At 41.2% G+C, this 26010-nt stretch overlaps 1 protein-coding gene across 1 annotated transcript in view; it reads left to right on the top strand.

Annotated features, from left to right (window-relative positions):
• The window catches only part of MBD2 (methyl-CpG binding domain protein 2), a 133083-nt gene that overhangs the window by 54425 nt on the left and 52648 nt on the right, over nt 1–26010 (top strand). The window contains exon 3 of the mRNA XM_030192953.1: nt 14684–14821. Within this exon, the coding sequence (XP_030048813.1) occupies nt 14684–14821 (138 nt within the window). The remainder of the gene's footprint in view (nt 1–14683; nt 14822–26010) is intronic.

Here is a 26010-nt window from a genome sequence, read left to right as displayed (position 1 = left end):
GAGGGTGAAGTGACTTGCCCATGGTCACCAGAAGTATCAGTGGGAGAAGCAGAATTTGAAACCTTGCTTCTCTGGTTCTTTGCATTAGGTTACTATATTTAAAACATTTATTTTATTTATTATTACATTTATATCCCACATTTTCCCACTTTTTGCAGGCTCAAAGTGGCTTACATAAATCTGTAGAAAGGCTACAGTGCAAGAAGAACAATTGTACAAATTGAGAATAAGATAAGAAATAACAATTAAACAGCAATAGGCAAGAGATAATAACAGGTAATTAGTGTCCTTGGATTTTATTAATAGTAAGAGTTAATTCAAATTAAGTTGAACCTGGGGAATAAGCCTTCTTAAACAATATTGATTTCAATAATTTTCTGTAGAGGAGTGTGGTAGCCGTGTTAGTCCACTCTTAAGGTTATCAATAGAAATCAAACAAAATAAAACATGGAAAAGAAAATAAGATGATACCTTTTTATTGGACATAACTTAATACATTTCTTGATTAGCTTTCGAAGGTTGCCCTTCTTCGTCAGATCGGAAATAAGCAGATGTGCTAGATGACAGTCCGACTGTCAGCTAGCACATTTGCTTATTTCCGATCTGACGAAGAAGGGCAACCTTCGAAAGCTAATCAAGAAATAATTTTCTGAAATTTAGGTAGTTCTGGGTAGATTTTACTGATTTGGGTAGAGCATTCCACAATTGAGTGCCTATGTATGTAAAGTTGGAGGCGTAAATCGACTTGTATTTAAGGCCATTACAGTCTGGGTAGTGCAAATTCAGGTATGATCGTGTGGTACTGGATCTGTTTCTGGGTGGTAAGTCAATTAACTCAAGCATATATTCTGGGACTTCACCGAAGATTATTTATTAGCTGCACAGTACCAAAGTACTTGGTGGGGAACAAATCAACATACATAATAAGAATGTACAAAATAAAACAGCGCAACAAAAACTTACATACATAAAATATGCAAAATAAACCATAAATATAATGCTTCTTCTTGGCAAAGACTGTGTTCCTGTGCGTACTGGTGTTATATTTCTCCATTCATTTTATGTGCTGTAAAGGTCTCACTCCATAATTATAACCACTCTCATGGACTACCATTGTGAAGATAAGTGAACAAAAAGCACCTCATTGCAAGCACAGGTTTCTCGCTTCGTTTGGAGCACTATTTGTGAAGGAAAGGAGTTGGCATTAGAACAGGGTACTTTTAACATAGTAATTTGTTCATGTTGGTGGAATGGAAGAGAACCTGCAGCAGTCAAAAGAATCCTAGGGAAAAACTGAGTAATTCTTGTTCATTTGCACAAAGATAGTGGATCAGCAGAAAAGTTATTCAAAGTTCTTAAATTGCAAGAGGATTGTGAAAAATTTCAAGAGGACCTTACGAGAATGGGAGACTGGGCATCCAAATGGCAGGTGATATTTCATGTGAGCAAGTGCAAAGTGATGCATGTGGGAAAGAGGAACCCGAATTTTAGCTACGTCATGCAAGTTTCCACATTGGGAGTCACTGACCAGGAAAGGGATCTAGGTGTCATCCTTGATGATACATTGAAACTCTCAGCTCAGTGTGCAGCAGTGGCGAAGAAAGCAAATAGAATGTTATGTATTATTAGGAAAGGGATGGAAAATAAAAACGAAGATGTCATAATGACTTTGCATCACTCCATGGTGCGACTGCACCTTGAATACTGTGTTTAATTCTGATCACCGCATCTCAAAAAAGATACAGTGGAATTAGAAAAGGTACATAGAAGGGTGATGAAACAATAAAGGGGATGGGACGACTTCCCTATGAGGAAAGGCTGAAGTGGTTAGGGCTCTTTAGCTTGGAGAAAAGACAGCTGAGGGGAGATATGATAGAGGTCTGTAAAATAACAAGTGGAGTGGAATGGGTAGACGTGAATCGCTTGTTTACTCTTTCCAAAAATACTAGGGCTAGGGGGCAGACAATGAAGCTACAAAGCAGTAAGTTTTAAAGAAATTGGAGAAAATATTTCTTAATGTATAATTAAACTCTGGAATTCATTGCCAGAGAATGTAGTAAAAGCAGTTAGCTTAGTTGGGTTTAAAAAAGGTTTGGATTGCTTCCTATGAGAAAAGTCCGTAAGCCATTATTAAAATGGACATTAGGAAATCTATTGCTTATTTCTAGGATAAGCAGCATAAAATTAATTGAACTGTTTTGGGATCTTGCCAAGTACTTGTGATATAGATTGGCCACTGTTGAAAACAGGATACTGGGCTTGATGGACCTTCAGTCTGTCCCAGTATGGCAATACTTACGTTCTTATGACTAGCAATCAAGTGACCCAAACCAAGTACCAGGCTGGGTACTCAAGAATAGAACAAAAACACATACACAGAAATGTAATTAAAATTTCACTACCTTTTGCCTTTGTTTTTCTTCGATTTGGAGTTCAGGGTGTTTCTTTTCAATATTAGAATAAGCCAATCATTGTAGACCTTCTCATTTCTTTGGCTGCTTCGAATAATAAATTGGTAAACCTTATGGATTTAAAAGTAGTTCTACTGGAATGCCGGAACTTCTCAAGAATGGCTATATGTGGGCCTTAACCAACCTATCCTGAACATATTTTGCTCTAGAGGGTATACTGTGCTCTAAGCTGTTCCTTGTTTTTAGAATAAATACACTGGGTCTATAAAAAGATGCATCAACTTGTGACGTCAGAGCCGCTAAGTCGCCCAGTTTCAGAAGAGAAGCTTTTTGGTCAGTCCTGTTTTTGAACTTCATCCCCAAAGCATTGTGAGATTTTACCTATTGAAATCCATGCTGCAGGTCCCACCGTGTATAATGATATGCTTGTCAAAAAGCCAGGACTGGCCTAAATTCTTTCTCTTGGAACTGAGTAATTTGGAAGCTCTGTGAAGTACTTTTGTGTCAGTCCTCAGTTGTTTCAATTCCGTAGCTAGTGGACATGTCACATTCCAAGAAGTCAGCTGTTGACAAGGTCTCAAATGCTTGATACACAGGTTAACGCTTTTGTGCTCAGTTCCTTTCATATTTATGCCCAAGGGTTCCGTTTCATAGTAGACCCTTCTGTATAGAACAAGAGCCTCCTGTTGACACCAACCCTTGCCAGTGCCATTGTTCAGGGAGCTGTTGTGTGCTGCTCCACAACAGGCTTGATCTTGACCGAGTGCTGCTGTGAAAGGTTGCTAATCAGCTGGATAACCTGTTTTCAAAATTCCATTTTACAGTACACTAATACATAGGAGCCAACTTTTCAAAATTATGGGGGGTGCTAAGCCCAATGGAAATAACCCCTCCCTGGACACATACAAGGAATTTTCTCAATATTGGTGGTGCTCAAGCACCCACAGCACCCACATAGTTGGCTCCTATGCACTAATATTAAGGCAGAACTATTGTATTGTCATAGGTTGAACTGTTGCATAATTAATGATATCACAGTGCTTTTATACATTGGTTTTCATACATTTTGCAAATACTGATGTCACTACTTTTGCAACAGCTTGTTCTTCCTTAGGGGGGGGGGCGATGTTCACTTTGATAATATAGTGTTAACTATAATTTAAAGAGATAAAGGTAAGTTGTACACACAGTTTTCATCTAGAGAGAATAAGTTTGCTGCTTTAAAGGAGAGGCACCAGTAATAGTTTTCTGAAAATAATCAGATTACTGCTTCAGCCTCAATTGCTTCCTCTTTGTGTCTTATAACTAATTCTCCAGGTTTTTTTCTGAAATAGTAGCTTTATTTCTAGGTCTTTGCATGGTTTTGAATAGAATTCATCATCACAGTTCTGTTTTGGAACATCGAGTTCACAGGTTCTGGTATATAGCTGTTATATATTCTCCATACTTCACACACACATGAGGTTTTGATAAAGATCAGCATCTTATTCCTCTGACTCCTACAGAATTAGTAGTGAAAGTGATGAAGCAGAGCTTAGTTTTCAAAAATATCAAACATATATCTCATCGGGATGGATGCAGAAAATATGTTGACAGAGAAGAACCACAGAACTTTTGGTCCATCCACTCTGCCTGTTTTTGCCCTTTCCTAGAGTTCCTTAACTGAACTTCATCTGAGTTTTTTTTTTTCTTATCCCACCCACTAGGATAATTTTATAAAGGGGGTTTCACACAAAGTTTTTTTTTCTTTTAAATAAAATTTCACCAAGAATTTTGTGTGTAAATGCTTGTGCAGTGTCAAGATGTGAACTTTTATGTGACCCATTTGTGAGCATGTTCTGGGGTGCAGTTTTGGTGGAACATTGGCAGTCCTGAATTATGAACATATTTTACTCGCATGCTCCCAAGCAGGCCTAAGTGTCCTGATTAAAACTGGTCTACCCCTAGTTTTTTATAGGCACCTGTCTCAAAAGTTCTTGACAATTAATGAATCCCTTCAAAAACCTAGAATCTTTATTCTAGAACCAAGAGACAGCTTGGAGCAGAATGTACCCTCTACAGCAAAGAGCCTTAACCAACCTTTACAGTATCATGTGGTTTTCTATAATAGGCTAAAAATGGGTACCTACCTGGCCTTTGCATATAGTTTGAACTCTTCTAAAATTACTCTTCTCATGTTTATTTCATACATAGCTAGAATTCTGCTCCTGTAATGTACACTAAACATCTGTTCCAGAGTTCTACCACCCCCTTAGTTTTTTTTGCCCCATTTTCTTGCATTTTCAGCTTCTTAGGATGACCCATTCACAATGAGCATTTCAGTCTCTATGGAAATGCTTCTTTTCTGGAAGCCTGCTAAGTACTTGAATGTTTTCATCTTTATATAATTAAAAAAAAATGTAATATAAAAACTCAAACAAAACAAAATCTTGTTCAAGCACTAGTGCTTTAATTTTGGTAGGAAAAGTATATCTTGTCTAGTATGAACATATTCTATGATGCATGAGGTCAAATGCAAGTAGATGAAATAGAAAGTGTTAGTTAAAATATGGTCTGCACTGTCTTGATGCTATCATAGTAAGGGTGATATGTTCTGGCTTTTAAAAATTTTTCAAATAGCGGGGCATCTTCGATTTGACATCTAAGTTTGACTTTGGACACTTTGCTCAAAACGTCCAGAATCCAAATAGCAAATATAGCCATTTTTGAAACAGCGAAGCGTCTATCTTTTCTTTTCTTTTCTTTTTTTTTTTAATGGGCACTTGCTAGATGTTTTTATGCTATGTGTATTTATCTTTTTGGTCCATGTTTGGGGGAAAAAAAAGTCCAAGTGAAAAACACACAAAATCAAGCCATTGGGATGTAGGGGGAGTCAGCATTCTTAGTAGACTGGCCAAACAGACATCCCAGCAGAGCAGTGGGGCACCCTAGGGGGCACTGCAGTGGGCTTCACTTAAAAGCTCCCAGGTACACATCTTACCGTGCTCCCTTATATTGTATGAGGAGCCCTACAAAACCCACCAAAAACCTACTGTACCCAATGATACACCACTACAATAGTTCTTATGGCTGCAGGTGTCACCTCTATGTGGGTACAGTTTTGATGGGTTTTGTAGGGCTCACAATTTCCACCACAAGTGTAACTGTTGGAGTGGATTTTGGGCCTGGGTTCCTGTGAGACCGCAAGCGAGGGTTGAGAGTGGACCAGAGAAATAATACAGCAGGACAAAAGGGATGAACATAGTAATGAAGCAAGAAAATGGATCCATTTTCTTGCTTTACTAAATCATTTTTTATTACAGAAAAATGTAAGAATTGCCATACTGGCTCAGTCCAAAGGTCCATCAAACCCAATATCCTGTTTCTAACAGTGGCCAATCCAGCTCACAAGTGCCTGAAGGTATCCCAAAAAGTACCAAGATTCCATGCTGCTTGCCTCAGAACCACCTTAATAATAGGCTATTGACTTTTTCTCCGGGAACTTGTCTAATTTTATTTTTTAAATTCAGCTAAATGCTTTTACCACATCCTCCTGCAACAAGTTACAGAGCTTAACTATGGTGAAATACATTTTCTGTTATGTGTTTTAAATGGACTACTTTTTTAATGGCATGTCCCTTAGTCTTTGTATTTTTTTTGAAAGCGTCAACGTTCGATTTGTATACTTTTTCTACACTATCATATCACCTCTCAGCCATCTCTTCTTCAAGCTGAAGAGCCCTATCCTGTTAACAACCTTTCCTCAGAGGAGAGACATTTAATCTTTCTCTGTACCTTTACTAATTCCATTGTATTTTTTTAGATGCAGTGTTGGGAATTCCATACTGTGCTCAAGTTATAGTCACATTATGGGGTACTACACAGGCAATATGTTATTTGTTTTATTCTCTATTCCTTTCCTAACTGAACATTATTTGCATTTTTTGGCCACAAACACACACTGTGTAGAATTTTGACATCAGGAACTATTTTTAATCTGTAATCCAAGTAATAATAGAATACTTTTTAAAATGTTTGAAACCATAGAAACACAAAAATGATGGCAGAAAAAGACCATACAGCTTATTTATTTTTATTTATTTATTACGTTTGTACCCCGCTCTTTCCCACATACAGCAGGTCCAGTGCGGCTTACATAGTAAAAGAAAGCATCTTACATGGTAAAGAATACAGTAAAAACAAGGAAATGTAGGAACAGTATTATAAATTGTGATGATCATAACTACTTACATTATGAAAGGCATTACAAAGGACATGTGAAAAGAACGTAATGAACTAGAATAGGGAAGGTAGACAAGGATATGATAGGTGAAAGGGAAGGAGAATGGGAGGGAAATGGTAAAGGATGTCTTCCCCCCCAAACCAGCAGCCCAGTCTCTACAACCTCTTGTTAACCCCTTCCTTTCTTAGAGATCTCAGTGCTTGTTCCATTCTTGGATGTGGTTCATATCTCTACCATCTCTACTGGAGATTGTTTTGAACATTCATTACCCTTTCTCTAATAGTTCCATAGATTGTCCCTCAGACTGACCTTTTCACCATCATCCTATGACTTCCTTCTTCTAGAGCCTCCTTTCTATAAAATAAAAATAAAAGTAGGTTTGAGTCATGTATATTTATAATTTGGAGGTAAGTAGTCTCTCTAATATCTCCCCTTTAGGGTATATGTGTTTACAGCTTTAGGTGTGACCCCCTATGCCTTATTATGACCAGTAAAGAAATAAAAACCAGGAAACAAGTATTAATATAAATTCCAAAATTACTTGAAATTATGTGTAATATGGGTGGTACCCTCAGAGATACAAACACCCACGTAGCAACCACTCAGGACCACTTAATAGGTGAAGCATAGCACTTCATTCATTGGGTTGCCGTCTCACTGTGTTTTTTTTTTGTGCTATAATGTGTTGTGAGTGCCCAGTGCTCAAGTGACTTTAATAACGCAAAACTGTAAACATAGCACTTAATCAAAAATAGCCAGTGTTTCAAACCAACTGTAAAAAAGTAAAATATACTTCCACCAGGAGGCCATTCCACGAATTCAGCACGCTTTCCATGAAGAAGTATTTTCTCAGGTTACTTCTGAGTCTATCCCCTTTCACCGTCATCCTGTGCCTCGTTCTAGAGCTTCCTTTCAATTGAATGAGACTCACCACCTATGACTTTATGCTGCATAGGTATTTAAATGCCTCTATCATATCTCCCCTCTCCTGCCTTTCTTCCAAAGTTTACATATTGAGATCTTTAAGTCTGTCTCTGTAGCTGCTCTCTGGACCAACTCCATCTTGTTTATATCTTTTTGACGGTGCAGTCTCCATAATTGCATACAATATTCTAAATGATATCTTACCATAGTCTTATATAGAGGCATCATCACCTCCTGTTTCCTACTGGCCATCCCTCTCCCTATGCATCCAAGCATCCTTCTAGCTTTCGCAGTCACCTCCTCCAGCAACAAGTTCCAGAGCTTAACTATTTGTTGAGTGAAAAAATATTTCCTCCTATTTGTTTTAAAATTATTTCCATGTAACTTACTTGAATGTCCCCTAGAGTAAAAAAAATTGATTGATTCACTTTTATTCATTCTACACCACTCAGGATTTTGTAGACCTCAATCATATCTCCCCTCAGCCATCTCTTTTTCAGGCTGAGAGAAGATATGATTGAGGTCTTTTTTCCAACTGCTGGTAGATGGTCATAACCCACAAGTCTCTGGATTCATTTGCTGCTTTCAGTTCTGGTTGCCGTATCTCAAAAAAGATATAGCAGAATTTGAAAAGGTTCAAAGAAGAGCGACCAAAATGATAAAGGGGAAGAAACTACTTCTGTATGAGGAAAGGCTAAACTACTACTACTTGACATTTCTAAAGCGCTACTAGGGTTACGCAGCGCTGTACAATTTAACATAGAAGGACAGTCCCTGCTCAAAGGAGCTTATAATCTAAAGGACAAATGTACAGTCAGTCAAATAGGGGCAGTCTAGATTTCCTGAAAGGTATAAAGGTTAGGTGCCGAAAGCAACATTGAAGAGGTGGGCTTTGAGCAAGGATTTGAAGATGGGTAGGGAGGGGGCTTGGCGTAAGGGCTCAGGAAGTTTATTCGGAGCATAGGGTGAGGCGAGGCAGAATGAGCGGAGCCTGGAGTTGGCGGTGGTGGAGAAGGGTACCGAGAGGAGGGATTTGTCCTGTGAGCGGAGGTTACGGGCGGGAACGTAAGGGGAAATGAGGGTAGAGAGGTAATGAGGGGCTGCAGACTGAGTGCATTTGTAGGTAAGAAGGAGAAGCTTGAACTGTATGCGGTATCTGATTGGAAGCCAGTGAAGTGACCTGAGAAGAGGGGTGATATGAGTATATCGGTTCAGGCAGAATATAAGACGTGCAGCAGAGTTCTGAACAGATTGAAGGGGGGATAGATGGCTAAGTGGGAGGCCAGTAAGGAGTAGGTTGCAGTAGTCAAGGCGAGAGGTAATGAGAGCGTGGACGAGAGTACGGGTGGTGTGCTCAGAGAGGAAAGGGCGAATTTTGCTGATGTTAAAGAGAGAGAAGCGACAGGTCTTGGCTATCTGCTGGATAAGCGCAGAGAAGGAGAGGGAGGAGTCGAAGATGACTCCGAGGTTGTGGGCAGATGAAACGGAGAGGATGAAGGTGCCATCAACTGAGATAGAGAGTGGAGGAAGAGGAGAAGTGGGTTTTGGTGGAAAGACGATAAGCTCAGTCTTGGACATGTTCAGTTTCAGGTGGCGGTTGGACATCCATGCAGCAATGTCGGATAAGCAGGCCGATACCTTGGCCTAGGTCTCCGCGGTGATGTCTGGTGTGGAGAGATATAGCTGGGTGTCATCAGCATAAAGATGATACTGGAAACCATGAGATGAGATCAGTGAGCCCAGGGAAGAGGTGTAGATTGAAAAAAGAAGGGGTCCAAGGACAGATCCCTGGGGAACTCCAACAGAGAGCGGGATGGTGGTGGAGGAAGATCCATGAGAGTGTACTCTGAAGGTGCGGTGGGAGAGATAGGAGGAGAACCAGGAGAGGACAGAACCCTGGAACCCAAATGAGGACAGTGTGACTCTTCAGCTTGGAAAAGAGATGGTTGAGGTGGGATATGACTGAGGTCTATAAAATCCTGAGTGGTGTAGAACGGGAAGAAGTTAATTGATTTTTCACTCTTTCAAAAAGTACAAAGACCAGGGGACACTCGATGAAATTACATGGCAGTGCTTTATAAGAGGAAATATTTTTCCGGTCAATGAATACTGAAACTGTGGAACTCTCTGCCAGAAGATGTGGTAACAGTGGTTAGCATATCTGGGTTTAAAAAAGGTTTGAACAAGTTCTTGGAGGAAAAGTCCATAGTCTGCTATTGGGATAGACATGGGAAGCCACTGCTTGCCCTGGTATTGTTAGCATGGAATGTTGCTACTATCTGGGTTTCTGCCAGGTACTTGTGACCTGGATTGGCCACTGTTGGAAACAGGATACTGGGTAGATAGACTATTAGTCTGACCCAGTATGGCTATTCTTAAGGTCTTCTTATGTTCTTATGTTATGTTCTGGCTTTGATTATAAATGTGACTAGTGATATAAGCATGTAACCATTTCAGTTTCAATAGAGGAGAATTGAACAATGAAAAAATGAATAATTTAGTGAAATTGTGGACCATGTACACTATTCCTTCACATATGATACTGTGGTTAGATGCATCCCTTCATGTGGCTTTTAGGGGGTCTTTTAGTAAGGTGCGCTAGCATTTTTAGCTCGCGCTAAGCATCAACAGTTGCTAAATGCTGAGACGCCTATCAGTATGGTAGCCCCAACTTTTTGGAACTAAGGCTGGAGTTTTGTTATAAGAAATTTAAGGCATGATTGAAAACATGGCTATTTCGGGTTTCTTTTGCTGACATATTGTAGGCTTTAGAGAATCAGGGACTTGATGATCTTGTTATCCTTATGTTTTTGTATAAGGTTTTTATTGTTGTGCAGTTCACTCCCTCCCTTTTGTTTCTGAAAGTCCCTGTGTATTGTTTAGTTTGTCTTTTTATTTTGTTATGTGTAACTGATAAGATGCTTATGCTTCTGTTTACTAAGCCGCGGGGCAATGCCGACACAACCCATTCAAAGGGAATTGGCTGTGTTGGCATTAGTGCACTGCAGCCGCTATCGTGGCTTAGTAAACAAGGTGGTTATTTTGTACATCACCTAGATAACTGTTTAACGGCAATATAGCAAATTTTAGTAAATAAATAACTAGTACTTTCTTGAAACCAATGCTCTGGTCTACCAGTTAAAAAAATTATTAGACTGTTGGGAAGACTGAATGGAACGTTCAGGTCTTTATGTGCCATCATTTACTATGTTACGATGTTAGATTTGTCTTATAAGAACTACCTCTAGTAAATCATGCAGCCTTGGATCCTGCAATTCATTAGATTCTAGAAACTGTACTAATCTCTTGTTATCAGCCTCTCTCATTTCTATTAACTTAGTTACTACCGAGATTAGATTAGCTGGCCTTGTAGTTCCCGGCATCCTCTTTACTTCTGGTTTTGAGTAGAAATCAAATCTTCCACTCTGAACTCTCAAGTAGTACTTAAAAGGTCAGATGGAACTGCCAGAATGTTAATAAGTTCTTTCAGTACCCCTCCGATGTGTCCTATCTGGTGCACTCGTTATATATTATGTTGATATTCAAAAGGGTGTATACATTTTGCTCCCTAATTCTGTGTATAGTGCTCAACAATTTGCATGCAGATATGGGTGCACATCCAATTTGCATGCAGAATTTAATTGATAAACAAGCCATTAGTGCCAATAATTGGGCACTAATAATCATCAGCACTAATTGGCATTAATTTAGATTTGCGTGTGCATATTTAGGCGCCAGGATCTGCACGTAAATTTTATGCATTGATCTGAAAAGGAGGCATGGGTGGATCAGGGGCGTTCCTGAAATTTGCATGCAGTTTTGTAGATTAAGGGAGACCTGCGCCTAATTTAGGCATGAGAATTTAAAGGAGGTTTTACTTGGTGTAAATCCTCGCGCCTAAAACTGGGTGTGGATCCCGGCACCAAGTACTGTTCTATAAACTTTGCCCAACTCTGTGCGCCGTTTATAGAATCGTGTTTAACACTATTCCCATATACACCTATACGCTTCCTACGCTCATCAACCCAGAATCAATTAGTTATCCCTGCAGTAGCTCATACCAGGCTCCAGTCAACTCGCCATTCTGCTTTCTTGTCTTTTGAGTCCATCTCTATGGAATGCTATACCCTTTGCCTTCTGTACTGAACAATCTTACCCATGTGTTAAGATTTCCTTAAAGACATACTTATTTACTGTTGCCTTTTCCTGTAGCTTTCAGTTGTGATGTACTGGCTGGCTTGTGAGCAGCTAAATGGGCTCTTTATTTTTTCTAATTTCTTGCTCTTTTCTTGGCTTTGCTTATTCCCTTTCCTGTGTAAGTTGGAGTTCCCATTTAATTTCACTCATTATGTTGTTTTTTGTAGTGGATTGTAAATCGCTATGATTTTATGAAAGGTGGTATATTAAGCTTAACTAAACTAATTTTTATCAGCGCCCAAATTTGGGTGCCATTTATAGAATTGAGTCCTTAGTGACAGCTGCTGAATGTGCCATAGAAAACTCTTACAGATTTCCCCAACACTATCCAGGTAGATAGTGGGTAGAGCATGGATGTCCAGCAAAGGCTCTCCTAAAGTAAATTGCTGTATAGAGATCATAGGGGGCCCTTTTACAAAGGCATGCTGAAAAATGGCCTGCAGTGGTGTTGATGCGTGTTTTGGGTGCGCGCAGAATCATTTTTCAGTGCACCTGTAAAAAATGCCTTTTTAAAATTTTTGCAGAAAATGGACGTGCGGCAAAATGAAAATTGCCACGCGCCCGTTTTGGGTCTGAGACCTTACCGCTAGCAGTAACGTCTCATGCGGTAACCGGGTGGTAATTGTCTACGCGTGTAAAATGCCGATTACTGCCCATGCGCCAGAAAAAAATATTTTCCAGCGTGCGTAGCAGACGCATGTCAAAACTGAAATTACCGCTAGGGCCATGCGGTAGCCGGGTGGTAACTCAAAATTGGCGCGCGTAGGCACCTATGCGGCTTAGTAAAAGGGCCCTCATGGTTGTGGTTGCTACTTTGCATGTATTTTCAGTGCCGCCACTTCTATAGATAGCAGTGCTGAATATGTGTCAAATATTTAAATGCTGGCATTGGCATTTAAAAAACACAGACCACAGGGTTCTGAATATTGACCTAATAGTTTTTATATTTTTACCACTACAATATAGTTGATTTTTTATTTGCTTATTTGACTCCAGTGTTGGGGGCTGAATAAAACAAGAGCTCCAGAGCACAGACTTAGCTTGTTCTCATGTGTGAATTACTTGAGAGTTTTTCATACTGGGCTCTCCACCATATTATTTAGCAGCCCACCAATCACAGTGACTGGTGTCTTCCACAGGAGTAACGAAAATGACAGATGGGCTAGTGGTTCCCTATAGACTAAGCATTTTATTGAAGCATGAGCTTTGGAGGACCAGAGTCCACTTTTTCAGATGTCTAAGGAGAATTCACAGCTTGCACCACTAGATCGGTGTTTAGTTTTCTGAGTATAGTCTCTGTCTCCCAGTCCACAGCAGGCTTTTCCTGCCTGGCTCAGAGCCAAACCTGGAAACTGAATACCAGTTTCCAGCATAGTAGTGAATACTGCTGCCTGGCAGCCTGCCATGTTTCTTAATGCATACGTTTCTCATTTAATCATGCGTTGGATCAAGATATCTTTAAGGCAAACATGCAAATAATTTTTATTTATTTATTTATTGTTTGCATTTGTATCCCACATTTTCCCACCTCTTTGCGGGCTCAGTGTGGCTTACAATAAGATATGAATAATGAGAATACAGTTGTTACAAATTGGTTATGGGTTACATTGTACAAGTTGTGCGAGATAGTCGAATTATCTTTAGGAATATCACAATGGGACATCAACAGGAAGACTTTGGGAGGAGACAATGGGAAGCTTAAGGGCAGTGTTAAGACACATAGGCACATGGTGTACATATTCCTGTAAGTATATGTATGAGTAATGTGGAATTAGGGGGGATGAGAGATCATAAGTGGATGTGTGATGCATTGATGTAAGTGAGTGTGGACTCTATGTGTTTTGGTTTTTTCCGTAAGTTGTCTCAAACAGATGGGTCTTCCGTAATCTGCGGAAGGATGCTTGTTCGTGGATCGCTCTTAAGTTGCATGGCAGTGAGTTCCAAAGCTGTGTGCTCGTGTGAGAAAAGGTTGACGCGTGTAGCAGAAAGGGGCGTTGTACAATTTCCTTTCCAGGCAGAGGGAGCCGACATTTTTATTTGCAGGCACAAAGGCTCTTCCTTCGCATAAGCTGTGATCAATAGCACTATTACTTCACTGAGTGAGCGCAGCACAGGATAATGTAAGCATACATAGATCAGTTCAGGGAGAAGAAGATTATCACAAGTCATATAGAAGTCCTAAGACATGCCTAACGCAGCAAAAACAAGACACGCTATAGCGAGTCACAGTAGTTTTTCAATATGCATGTTAACAGCACACTGAATAATTTTTTTGTATTTTTGTAGGGTGAGTGTTCCTGCACTAGCCTGTTAGCGCATCTGTATTACTGTGCACTAACTGGTTAGTGCACGGATAATGTGGGAGCCCATACCACCTACAAAATACGTGGTTTGTGAGTGCTCCCGTGAAAATTTTGAAAAATGGCTGCTCGCTAATGGCAATAGTAGCACACGAGCTTGAATTCAAAAAAATAGAAAAAAGGCATTTTATAGCTGTGGTAAGACCTGTGTAAGGGCACTCTAAGGCCAATTTTTAGTGGAGTTTAGTAAAAGGAATCCGTAGACAGTTACAGTTTATTAAAAAGTTAATTCTATACTGCTTAACATTTTACAAGAAAAAGACCCCAGTGGTTACAATATTAAAATCACATAAAACACCAACAAAGAACTACAGTAATCCAATAGGAAAGATATACACATACATATCACTTATAACAGTAAAAATAGATAAGTAGCCCAGTGTTCCTGTTGGAATGGAAATGCGCAAAAAATAGAATAATCTTTAAAGTAGCTGCATTAACAGCAAATAGCAAAACACACTTTTGTATTTCTTATGCTTAATGTGGAAAAACCAGGTCATGTTTTGCACTGGATAAAATGTTTCATGTTGAAATACATTGGTTTTTTTCATTGTTGTTGATGTTTACAGGGTAAACCAGACTTGAATACAACATTACCAATCAGGCAAACTGCATCTATTTTCAAACAGCCAGTAACCAAAGTTACAAATCACCCCAATAACAAAGTAAAATCGGATCCCCAGCGAGTGAATGAACAGCCGCGTCAGGTATGAGTTTGTTTATTTGTTTTTTTTCCCCCCTGCATTGTGCTCTTTAGACCTGCTCTGTACTTGGTTGTTTAGTTCCCTTTGCTCTGCAACACTTCAAACTTATCCAAACTATTTGCTTTTAGACTAAGGGGAGTAGTTATCAACATGGGCTACCATTAGGATGGGTTATTTTGCCACTCACTCGTACTATTTTAGCACAGACCTTGTTTAATGCAATGAAATCTAGTTACGAATAACTGGGGTTAACAGTAAATAGCATGTCTTAATGGTGGTCCACAGTGATAGCTTCTTCCTTGGATATGTGGAATTTTAAGTTAAACGATTTTTGCAAAATAACTGTGGTTTGATTCACTGTGTGCAAAATTTATTGTGTGCATTCATGTCAGATAGCAACATAACATGACTAGTTTGGATTGCTGTTACATCACAGTATACAATGAAATACTTGCTTTTTTCATATAATAATCTTGCAGTCAATATTCTTCTGGCAGCACTCAGCGTTTTGCTGACTGCCACCAGCGTTATTCCCGGATGTTCAGTGCAGGGCCCTTCCGAGCTTTGGCATTGAATATCTGGTTTTGTGGAGCTGTCTAAAGCATAGCCGATTGTCTGATATTTAGCACTTAACTGGCTGTGGATTATCATATAAAGATAGGACAGCCTTTTATGTCGTCCGGTTTATGCAGTGACCTTCCTGAATCCCCGGAATGCTCCCAAATTAGCCGTTATGCAGTTCAGCAGTAACCAGTTATTTTCAACAGCACTAACCGGTTTAGTGGTTAGCCCCAAACAGGGAGTTTAACTGGCCAGAAGCTGTTTCTGGCCAGTTAAATCGCTTCGAATATTGACTTGCCTGGGTTTCTAGGACAAAATCCCAGCCTTTCAGGTAGGTACAATCTGTCTGATAAATGCATTATGACAGAGGTTTTAGTGGTGAGCTCACTGTATCCACCATCATCTTCTTGCTCTCCTATTACCTGAACTTTTTGTATGGTTAATTTGTTTTGATGGATTGTTACTAGCACATATGCTATCAAAATACTTGATGCTTCTGTCTTATTTATTGTATTTGCTTTAAATTCTGAGTTACAAGTAGTTCTCTGTTCATTGGCCCATTTACATTGCCCCCCCCCCCAAAAAAAAAAAAATGATTTGAGATATAGCAAACTCCTTTCAATATTTTCAGCATGCACAAAACATTCACACTGCACACTCATTTATTACTCTTCTATAAACAACATAAAGTCATCTGTGTGCAGCACTGTCTAATTATTTACTAGGCCACTTCCACATGACAGAGCATTCATTAAAGCTAAATGCCGAAAGTCAATAGTTTCAGTACTGTAGGGGTGTGAACAAGAGTTGTATACAGCTTCCAGTCTGCCTTCGATGGAGGCCTTCTTTGGAAAGATATAGTGATGTAGTTTGGGTTACCAAGGAGGAGGAGTGGCCTAGTGGTTAGGGTGGTGGACTTTGGTCCTGGGGAACTGAGGAACTGAGTTTGATTCCCACTTCAGGCACAGGCAGCTCCTTGTGACTCTGGGCAAGTCACTTAACCCTCCATTGCCCCATGTAAGCCGCATTGAGCCTGCCATGAGTGGGAAAGTGCGGGGTACAAATGTAACAAAAAAAAAACAACAAAACTTTATAATTCCTTTAGCCCCGGCAGTCTGATGTTTGGCATGACGCTAATATATGTTATGTTTACAGTCCTTTCCCTAGAAGCAGCAATTCTAAATATTTTGTGAATTAGAGGCACTGATTTATTAAGGTTATATTTGATATTTGATCCTAATTTCCATAAAAGTACTTAACCTGAAATTTGAATGAATACATTGAACTTCCAAAAGTATTAGTTGTTCTTGGGAGTAGTTCACTTAATTAGAGTAATGATTATAATTGGATCTGTATAGTACATTGTGGTACTACCGTTGGTGACATCTTATTATATAAATATATGAATGCTTCAGTCCAAGATGATGATGATGCTGTTGTAAGTTTAAGCTTGTCTGTATGTTGCCAATTAGGTGATCCGTTTTTGTATTTGTTACTATTGGTGAATTCAGTGGGTTTTTTCTATTATATTTTTTATCCTATTATTGTTATGCATACCATGAAAGAACTTAACCTACTACTACTACTACTACTATTTAGCATTTCTGTAGTGCTACAAGGCATACGCAGCGCTGCACAAACATAGAAGAAAGACAGTCCCTGCTCAAAGAGCTTACAATCTAATAGACAAAAAATAAATAAAGTAAGCAAATCAAATCAGGTATGCTGGAGATTATCATGATGTTAAATTCACTGATAATGCCTGCCTGATCCATTGCATTGTTCCGAGGAGAGCCTCCTGCTGGAGTTGATAAGATATAATATGCATGGGCAATGTAGCAAGATGCACTTTCTTAGCGTCCCTCTGGACCGGCTTAGATTGAGACTTATGGGTTGTGCACGCCTTCCAGCAGGTGGAGACTGAGAACTGAGACTCTTCATTGAGAGCCAATCAGAGCCCCTGCCTGACACAGAATGCTCCAGTAAACTCAGTCTCCTGCAGGTGGAAGGTGGTGAGCCTTTTAGTCTCTTACTTGGGATTCATGGTATTTATTTCCATTTTGTGATATTTTTCTGGGATTTCTCATTTTGTGCATTTGGGTTTTATCCTATTTGTAGAGGCTGAGATTCCTGGGGGTCTATTTGTAGCCTCGGGGGTGTTACACCCGGGTGGCCGGGTCCCTCCCCCCTATCCTCCCAGCTCCAGCCTTTTTCGCTGAGTTAATGAGCCTAGGACTCTTTAAGGAAAGAGCAGCTAGGCTGGGAGAGGCAGCCTATTAAGTTTTAAAAAGGGGGGGGGGGCTTTACACAGATTTCAGTGCTGTTGTTAGTCTCTCTGAAGTGTTTGATGCCATGGCGTAGCCAGACCTGAGATTTTGGGTGGGGCCAGATCTAATATGGGTGGGCACGCACTGTGTATATAAGTATGAGTAGTGTCTCTTGGGATCCTACAAAATAATGCCTTAGAATGCACTTGATGATGGATTTCTAAATAGTCTGCCCAACAGTTGCCCTGCATCAGTATAACCACATACATACTTAATGGAAAAATTGATATTTTTAAATATAATTACACTAGTAAGAAAGGCCCGTTTCTGAGGCCAATGAAACGGGCGCTAGCAAGGCGCTTTCGTTACCATCCCCCTCCCCTTGTTGCTGGACTTACCCTCCATGCTTCAGGGTGGTCGTGGACCCTGCCCCGCGACGTAGAGAGTGGCTGGCTGGCTCCCTCGCTGCCTGTGACCTACAGCCTGCCTGCCTCACTCCCTCCATTCGTCCTCACGTAGTAGATCGATGTATGCCCCGCCCTGGCGTCAAACGTGATGACGTCGAGGGCGGAGCGATGCGATTGGTTGAGTGTCTTTCCACTCTCCCGCTCGTCTGTCACAATGAAGGTGCCTGGGCCGAGCCTCTAGTTCCAGTTGGAGTGCGTTTGGCGCAGTTTTACCAGAGGTGGGTCCAGATTACCTCGGACCAGTGGGTTCTGGAGGTTATTTGAGACGGGTACGCCTTAGAATTAGCGTGGCCTCTCTCCAGCGCTTTCTTGGAGTCTCCTTGTCATTCTCGGGGAAAAGCTCTCATTGTCAGAAGCACTCTGGAGCACCTTATCCACCTACAGGCGATCTGCCCAGTTCCCGCAGAGGAACTTGGGCAGGGTCACTACTCGATCTACTTCGTAGTTCCGAAAAAGGAGGGTTCTTTCAGACCGATTCTGGATCTCAAAACCGTCAATAGGTCTCTGAAGGTCTGCAGGTTCACCCTTATCTTGACGACTGGCTCGTCAGGGCAAAATCGTACCAAGAGAGCCTCCAGGTCATGGACCGGGTGGTTCAGTTCTTGCAGTCATTGGGAAAAAGAGTCATCTTCAGCCATCTCAGTCACTGGACTATCTGGGAGTCTGTTTCGACACTCAAAGAGGTCGAGTGTTTCTGACAAAAGTTCGAATTCTAAAGCTCCAGTCCCTGATCCGTCAATTTCTGCACTCTGTGTCCCCGTGTGCGAGGGACTACCTTCAGATACTGGGGTCCATGGCTGCTACAATAGAGGTGGTGCTGTGGGCCAGAGCTCACATGAGGGCCTTCAGAGGTCGCTTCTCTCCAGGTGGTCAATGCAAATGGGCTCCCTGCTCCAGAAATTGCCACTGCCGGCACAGGTGAGGGACAGTCTTTATTGGTGGCTCCGCACGTCCAGTCTGTCCACAGGGATGCCGCTGGATGTTCCCCGGTGGATAGTGCTCACTATCTTTTTGTCTTGATCGGGGGATCTAGGAAAGATTTAGCGACTTCTAAGCCCACTCTGTCTAGGTGGTTGAAGGAAATTATTGCTTCCGCTTATCTTCTAGTGGGCAAGCCCATTCCGGAGGGAGTGAAGGCTCATTCTACCAGAGCTCAGGCTGCTTCTTGGGCCGAGCGTTTTTTGGTGCCGCCTTTGGACATTTGTAAGGCGGCCACTTGGTCGTCTTTGCATTCTTTTTCAAAGCATTACAGATTGGATGTGCAGTGTAGACAGGATGCAGTTTTTGGTGCGCGTGTCCTCACAGCGGGTTTGTTGGGATCCCGGTCTAAGTCACTGTTTTGTTACTTCCCATCAGTCTCAATCTGGGCCTGTCCGGAGGGACGCTAAGGAAGGAGAAATTAGACCTTACCTTCTAATTTGCTTTCTTTTAGTCCCTCCGGACCGGCCCAGAACACTCCCATGATTTTACAGTGTCTATTGTTGTTCTTGGTTATGAAAACTGTGTTCTCCATTTTACAGTTTCTGGTTAAAAAGTTTTTATTTCAAGTTAGTCCTCTCACATTCTTGCAGTTTTGCCATGCCTAAGTCAGTAGGCACAGAGGACAAGTTGCACGAGCCCGGAGTAGGTTCGGTGCGCATGGCTGCTCAGGTTCCAGATGCAGAGACCGAGGTCTTTGTTTCCTGCTTTAGTATAGTTTACTGGAGCATTCTATGTCAGGCAGGGGCTCTTATTGGCTGAAGAGTCTCAGTTCTCAGTCTCCACCTGCTGGAAGGCGTGCACAACCCATCAGTCTCAATCTGGGCCAGTCCGGAGGGACTAAAGGAAAGCAAATTAGCAGGTAAGGTCTAATTTCTCCTTGGAAATTCTTCTCAGTCAGGCCAGTGGCATCCAATGAAAGTTATTAATTTTTCTATTTATAGTTCGCTTATTAACTAAGGGCTTTTTTTTACTAAACCGTACTAGCGATTCCTGTGCGGCAAATGAGAAGAAGCCCATTCAGTTTCTGTGAGTTTCCTCTCATTTGCTGCGCCGGGAATTGTTAGCACAGTTTAGTAAAAGAGGCCCTAAGTGGTTAACATTCACAATAAAAAGCCAAATGCCTAAATGTGTATTTGTTTCAAAGATTTTGCCTGAACATTAATTTTATTTCCTACTTGTAGTGCTGACTTTATTGTAAATCAATTTGGACCATTGTAGGGGGAGAAATACTGAAATGAAAGTGGTCTATGAATGTTGGAGGGATAAGGGAAACATGATACTGACGTTTAAATACTTGAAAGTTATTAATATAGAAACAAATCTTTTCCAGAGAATGGAAAATGGTAAAACTAGAGGACATGAATCGAGGTTGCAGGGAAATGTCAGGAAATTCTTTTTCAGAGAGGGTGTTTGATGCCTGGAATGTCCTCCTGAGGGAAGTGGTGGAAACAAAAACAGTGATGGAATTCAAAAAGGGGTGGGATGAACCCAGAGGATCCCTAATTATATGGTATAAATTTAAATGACTGCATGTGTGTTGATATGTTGAGTGGTGATTGGATGGTGATTCTGACTGTGAAAAACTAAGGCCAGTTCTGGGCAGACTTATATGGTCCGTGTGCCCTGTATATGGCAAGCAATTTAGGATGCACTAGAGAGGGCTTTGATGGCAACCCCAGTAGTGGGGAACATAAGGGTAGTGCTGAGTGGAGTTCTATGGTCTGTGTCCCAGAAATGGCAAAGAAAAATCAAGCTCAAGTATTTATACCACGTTTATTGTTTTGTTTAATTATGAATTGATAACGAGTGTGACTGTTCTTCTGACTAGATGGACTGTTCAGGTCTTTATCTTTCGTCATCTGCTATGTTACTATGATCAGATTAGATTAAAAACAAACATATCATAATCGACTTGCTGTACTGAATCCCTGCACCTGACTACATCTATGTTGTCTGGAATAAGCTTGCACAAACGGGTTTTCAATCGTTTCTTAAAGTCAGAAAGAGATAATAAATGATGCAGGTTGCCTAGCAATTTAGGCCCAATGATAGATAAAGCACTGCCCTAGGTGGCTGAGTAATCAACTTTAGCTAAAGAGGCTGCACTAATTGCCTTGACCCCACAGACCCAAGCAAGTGAATGGGATCGTAAATCTCTTAAAATACACAGGAACAGTGCCAGATAAAGTTTTAAAAATAAGCACCAGCAATTGAAATTGTGCTCTAAATCTCACTGGAAGCCAATGTAAAACTTTCAATGGCACAGTAATATGATGAAATTGCTTCAAACCCACAATCAAACGCAGTGCATTGCTCTGTTTTACCTGCAAAGCTTTACAACATGATTGAGAAAACCCCAAATATAGACTTTTGCAATAGTCTAGTTTAGACAGAACTAAACTTTGCACCCAAATCCAAAAATCTGTACTGGATAGCATTGGTTTGATTGGGAAAACTTCTGTATCTTTACATCACATTCTTTTTTTAGTCTGTCATTGAATTTGTTGGTAACAGAGTAAACGATGGCAGGGAAAGATCAAATGATCCATTGAGTCTTCCCAGGAGAGTCTTTGGGGTTGTACTCAATGACTGATGTACATATGTCCCACCACCACATGTGCAACCCACTAACCCCAGGGACATCACTGTGTACACCTCCAACTATTGTACCCAGTGAGACCCAGCACCAGCAAAAGGTTCTCATACACACAGCTACAACACAAAGCACTCACTCTCCAAACACTAGCAAGCAGTACTCACACACACAGATGCAACACAAAACACTCACTCTCCCAACACAAGCAAACAGTCCTCATACACACAGCAGCAGCACACAGCACAGTGTCATACTGGGACTAGACAAACAGAGCAACAATGAGAGACAGAAGACAAGCAGGTAGAGAGATAGAATGGGAAGACACAATGAGGGTTTAGTGAGAGAAAGGGGACCAGATACAGAGCCAAGGGATGGATGGTAGATGGGGGGGGCTAGCTGCTGTGGGCAAAGACTTGAGAAGGTGAGACATGGGAGAGGCAAGGCAGGAAATGTGAGGGTTAAAAGGTTAAGACTGGGACAAGCAAACAAAGGTAACAAACCACTTCCACCTCTCCACTCTCCATCTCAGCAAATTCACAAATGTGTCCAAAGACAGGTTTGGCCTTGACATAGATGCTAGCAGAATTAGAGAAACAGAGTAATAAAAGAATATATTATAATTTAATGAAGTAAGAGTGTATTGTGATTAATTCCTTATGCGGTGATGCAAATATAATTATTAAACCAGCTGATAAAGGGGGTTCAATTGCTTTGTTAGACATATAGCTGAGATTCAAAGACAATTAGATGACACATCTTCCTAAAAATTTTTGAAAGCTGAACTGGCTTTACAGAAAGAAATTAAGGCACTACTGTTAATTGCAAAGGAAGGCCAATATTTGACTAAAAGAGAAATTGAATTTCTTAGTGTGAAAGAACCAGTCATCCCTACAATTTATATCCTCTTGAAAATACATATATTCCTTGAGTCACCCTCTGGCAGACCTATAGGGGTGAATTCTATATATGGAGCAAAAAAGCGCTATTCTATAAGCCGTGCTTAAAGTTAGGTGCGGATTATAGAATAGCGCTTATTCTCGGGAATTGCACCTAACTTTAGATGTGGCCATTTGCACCAGCTGATGTGGTACAAATGTATTGTCAGCAGGCCACCACCTTCAGGCCTTCCTTCAGGTATGAACTCGGCTGACTCTGGAAGGGCCCTTCCCTGGACACAGCACTCCCAGAAGCAGACTCCAAAAATATGCTTAAAACCGCTTTATTCCATCAGCAAGGCCAAAACATTTCCTCTTCCAGATACAGTCCTTGGTTACAGCACATATCACCCCTTGTTCCTTCTCCCCGCCGGCCACAGTTTCTGGATACAGTTTAAATCATTCACTGCTTCCCCAGCATGACCTGATTCCTGGACACAGTTTTAAATCACTCACTGTTTCACCAGCATGACAGTGTTCTGAACACAGTTCAAGTCACTCACTGTTTCCCCAGCATGGCATCACTTCTGGACACAGTTTAAATTACTCACTACTTCCCAGCATGGCATGACTTCTGGACATAGTTCAAATCACTCACTGCTTCCACAGCATGGCCAGGTTCCTGGACACAGTTCAAGTCACTACCTGTTTCTCCAGCCGGGTCTGACTTCTGGCCACAGCTGAAATCATTCACTGCTTTACAGCATGGCATCTCTCTCTCCCCTTGAGTGGAACAGCTGCTTAACTTTTCCTCCAAGCTTTTCCCACCCTTGAAGAAGGTTTGTTATGAAGCCTTTCAACTTCTTCCCTTGTACCTGAGCTAGAGCAGCAATCTCCATGGGCTCACTTCCCCAGTCATCTTGGGCTTGGATCTCCTCTCTGACCTCTTTCTCCACCTCCCATTCCATGGGCTCCTCTCCCTTTATGGTCCACAGCTGGTCCTCTCCCTCCTGATTATTCCTCCTCAGCCAATCCCCCTCCTCTCCCTCGGGATCCTGGGACTTGTAGTTACCTTGCTGCGCCCTTTGCTTGCCCCCAGGGCTTTTCAGGGGTTTTTGGGAACTGTAGTCCTACTCCCTTCAGCTGTTGGGAAACTTTTGCCTCTATGGGGGCGTGGTTTCTCAGCCCCTAGGATCCTGAGACTTGTAGTTGGAATCCTGGGTATGAAACCTACTCATCTTGCTCCTCTCCTAGATCCCTTCTTCCCTGACCCTCAGGGGTTCCTCACAGTATGCACCTAAATTAGGCACATATCCCCCCTTATTCTATAACAATGCACGTAAATGCTAGGATCGATCCCGTTCTGCCATGACCCTCCCATTTCTGTGCCCTATTTTTTTTTTACTCTTGTGTAAAATTTAGGCACAGATCCCAGTGTATAAGGTGAATATGGTTACTAAGATATTAACCTACCATCTGGTGAAAAGTTTGTGCTTAAACAGTTTTCTAATTGTAAAACAGAGGGGGTAATTTATGCAGCAGTCTGTCTCTGCAATCTGGTATACATTGGTAAGACATTTTATGTCACAATTATTGAACATAAAAGTGCTGTTAAGAGGAAAGTTAAAGAAAAACAGTTAGTGGATCACACATTGGAAGCTGGCCACTGTTTTGAAGACTACAGGTTCTGTGTGCTTTCAGTACCAAGGAGATACTGGGGAGGAGGTGCAATGGATAAGCTGCTTCTTCAAATGGAACATTTTTAGATTTGGGACTCTTTTTCCTGGTGGATTGAATATAGACTCTAACTTATCAATATTTCTCTAATAATTCCTTTTCCATGTTGAAATTTATATCCGTCAATTTATTTTTTAAGTTCCTTAGTTTATGGTATGATTGAATTTGATAAAGTGGATTTTGTAATGGATGTGAAATAGGGACATTTTAGTTAATTATTAAATTAGTTTGGTAATCCGTTCTGTAACTGTTTATTATTTTTTATACATTTCAGCTTCTCGCCTCCCAGGGCCTCCCTGGTGGAACCCTCTGTATTGGGGCCTCCCTGAACTACTCTGGCTCATGTAATTTAATGCCCTCCTGGCCTGACCCCTGACCCTCTCACTCAGGCTCAGCCTCAGCCTCAGCAGACTAGCGCCACCTGCTGCAAGGTGGCTGAACCGTATCAACAGTGAGGGAATGCTCTTCCCTATACCATCCACTCCCTCACAGGTGTATAATCCTGACTTGGATAAAGCCAATTATATAAATATCTAACCAAACAGGCCTGATTATAGAGCCTAAAACTGGGAAGCCCTAGTCCCCCAAACTCACCAACTGGCCAGTGATATTGGATCTTAGGCTTCTTACCCATCCAACAAAACTTAGAAACCAGCTGAGAAAGGCTAAGAAGGTCCTTATTTAATAACCATAGGGGAAGTACCTGAAAGACATAGAGCCATTTAGGGAACAAGACAATATGGAATAAATTAATCCTACTCATCAAAGAAAGAGGTAAGTGTTGCCAAGACACCAACTGGTATCTGCCAGTAGTTTAGCAATATTAACCGATATAACTCATTGGGGTCCATCCCCAGCCACATTCAAAAATACCTAAAAGTTTCAGTCGCCCAACACAGGGGAAATTGGGCACCCCATAGCTGCTTAACTGTGGCTGCTGAGGGCAAGACCTCTAATTTCTGAAGGTTCAATCAGAAACCTGCGAAGTCCGCATATTTGGAAAAACACCTCAGAAGGGCAGGCCAAATGGGCTAGAAGATCGTCTGTAAATGCAGCGAGCTTGAAAACCTGTGCCCGCTATGGCACCCTCCTTGACATCTGGGTTGTCATAAATATCCCGAATCAACGGATCTAATGTGAGAATGAACAGGAGCAGGGAGAGGAGGCAGTCCTGTCTAGTTCCAAGAAGAATGGGAAAACTATCCGAGCATATACTATTGACCAGCACCCTAGCTTGAGGATCGACATATAAAATCTGAACAGTATGCATGAAGTGATCCCCAAAGCCATACCTGCAAGACAGAAAATAAAAAGTCCCACCTGACCCTATCAAAAGCTTTTTCAGCATCAAACTAATTAATAGGAAAGGTTGACCCATCCGCGCTCTATATTGTGGCTTTTGTTTTCACTGTTCACTTAGGGGTCCTTTTATTAAAGATTAGTGTGCACTAAATTGAAGAGACTCCTATTATATTCCTTTGGGCATCTTTATCATTTAGCGTGCTAATGATTAGCGTGCACTAAACTTGCTAGCACACCTTAGTATGGAGTTGATTGATTTTTGTTTTGATTATGATTAGAATTAATTATTTGAGTTGGTGACCTTTAACTCTTGTCAAGGTTTTAGTATTTAGGTGCAGCTATGGAAGTGGTGTTGAGTCATGCTGCTGGCTTCCACAGGGTTGATATGCTATGTTTAACTGCCCTC

Source organism: Microcaecilia unicolor, chromosome 2 (assembly GCF_901765095.1).
Source record: "Microcaecilia unicolor chromosome 2, aMicUni1.1, whole genome shotgun sequence".
In the NCBI taxonomy this organism is placed as follows: Eukaryota; Metazoa; Chordata; class Amphibia; order Gymnophiona; family Siphonopidae; genus Microcaecilia; species Microcaecilia unicolor.
Note: the sequence above shows the minus strand (reverse complement) of the source record. Positions and strands in the feature narration are given on the sequence as shown.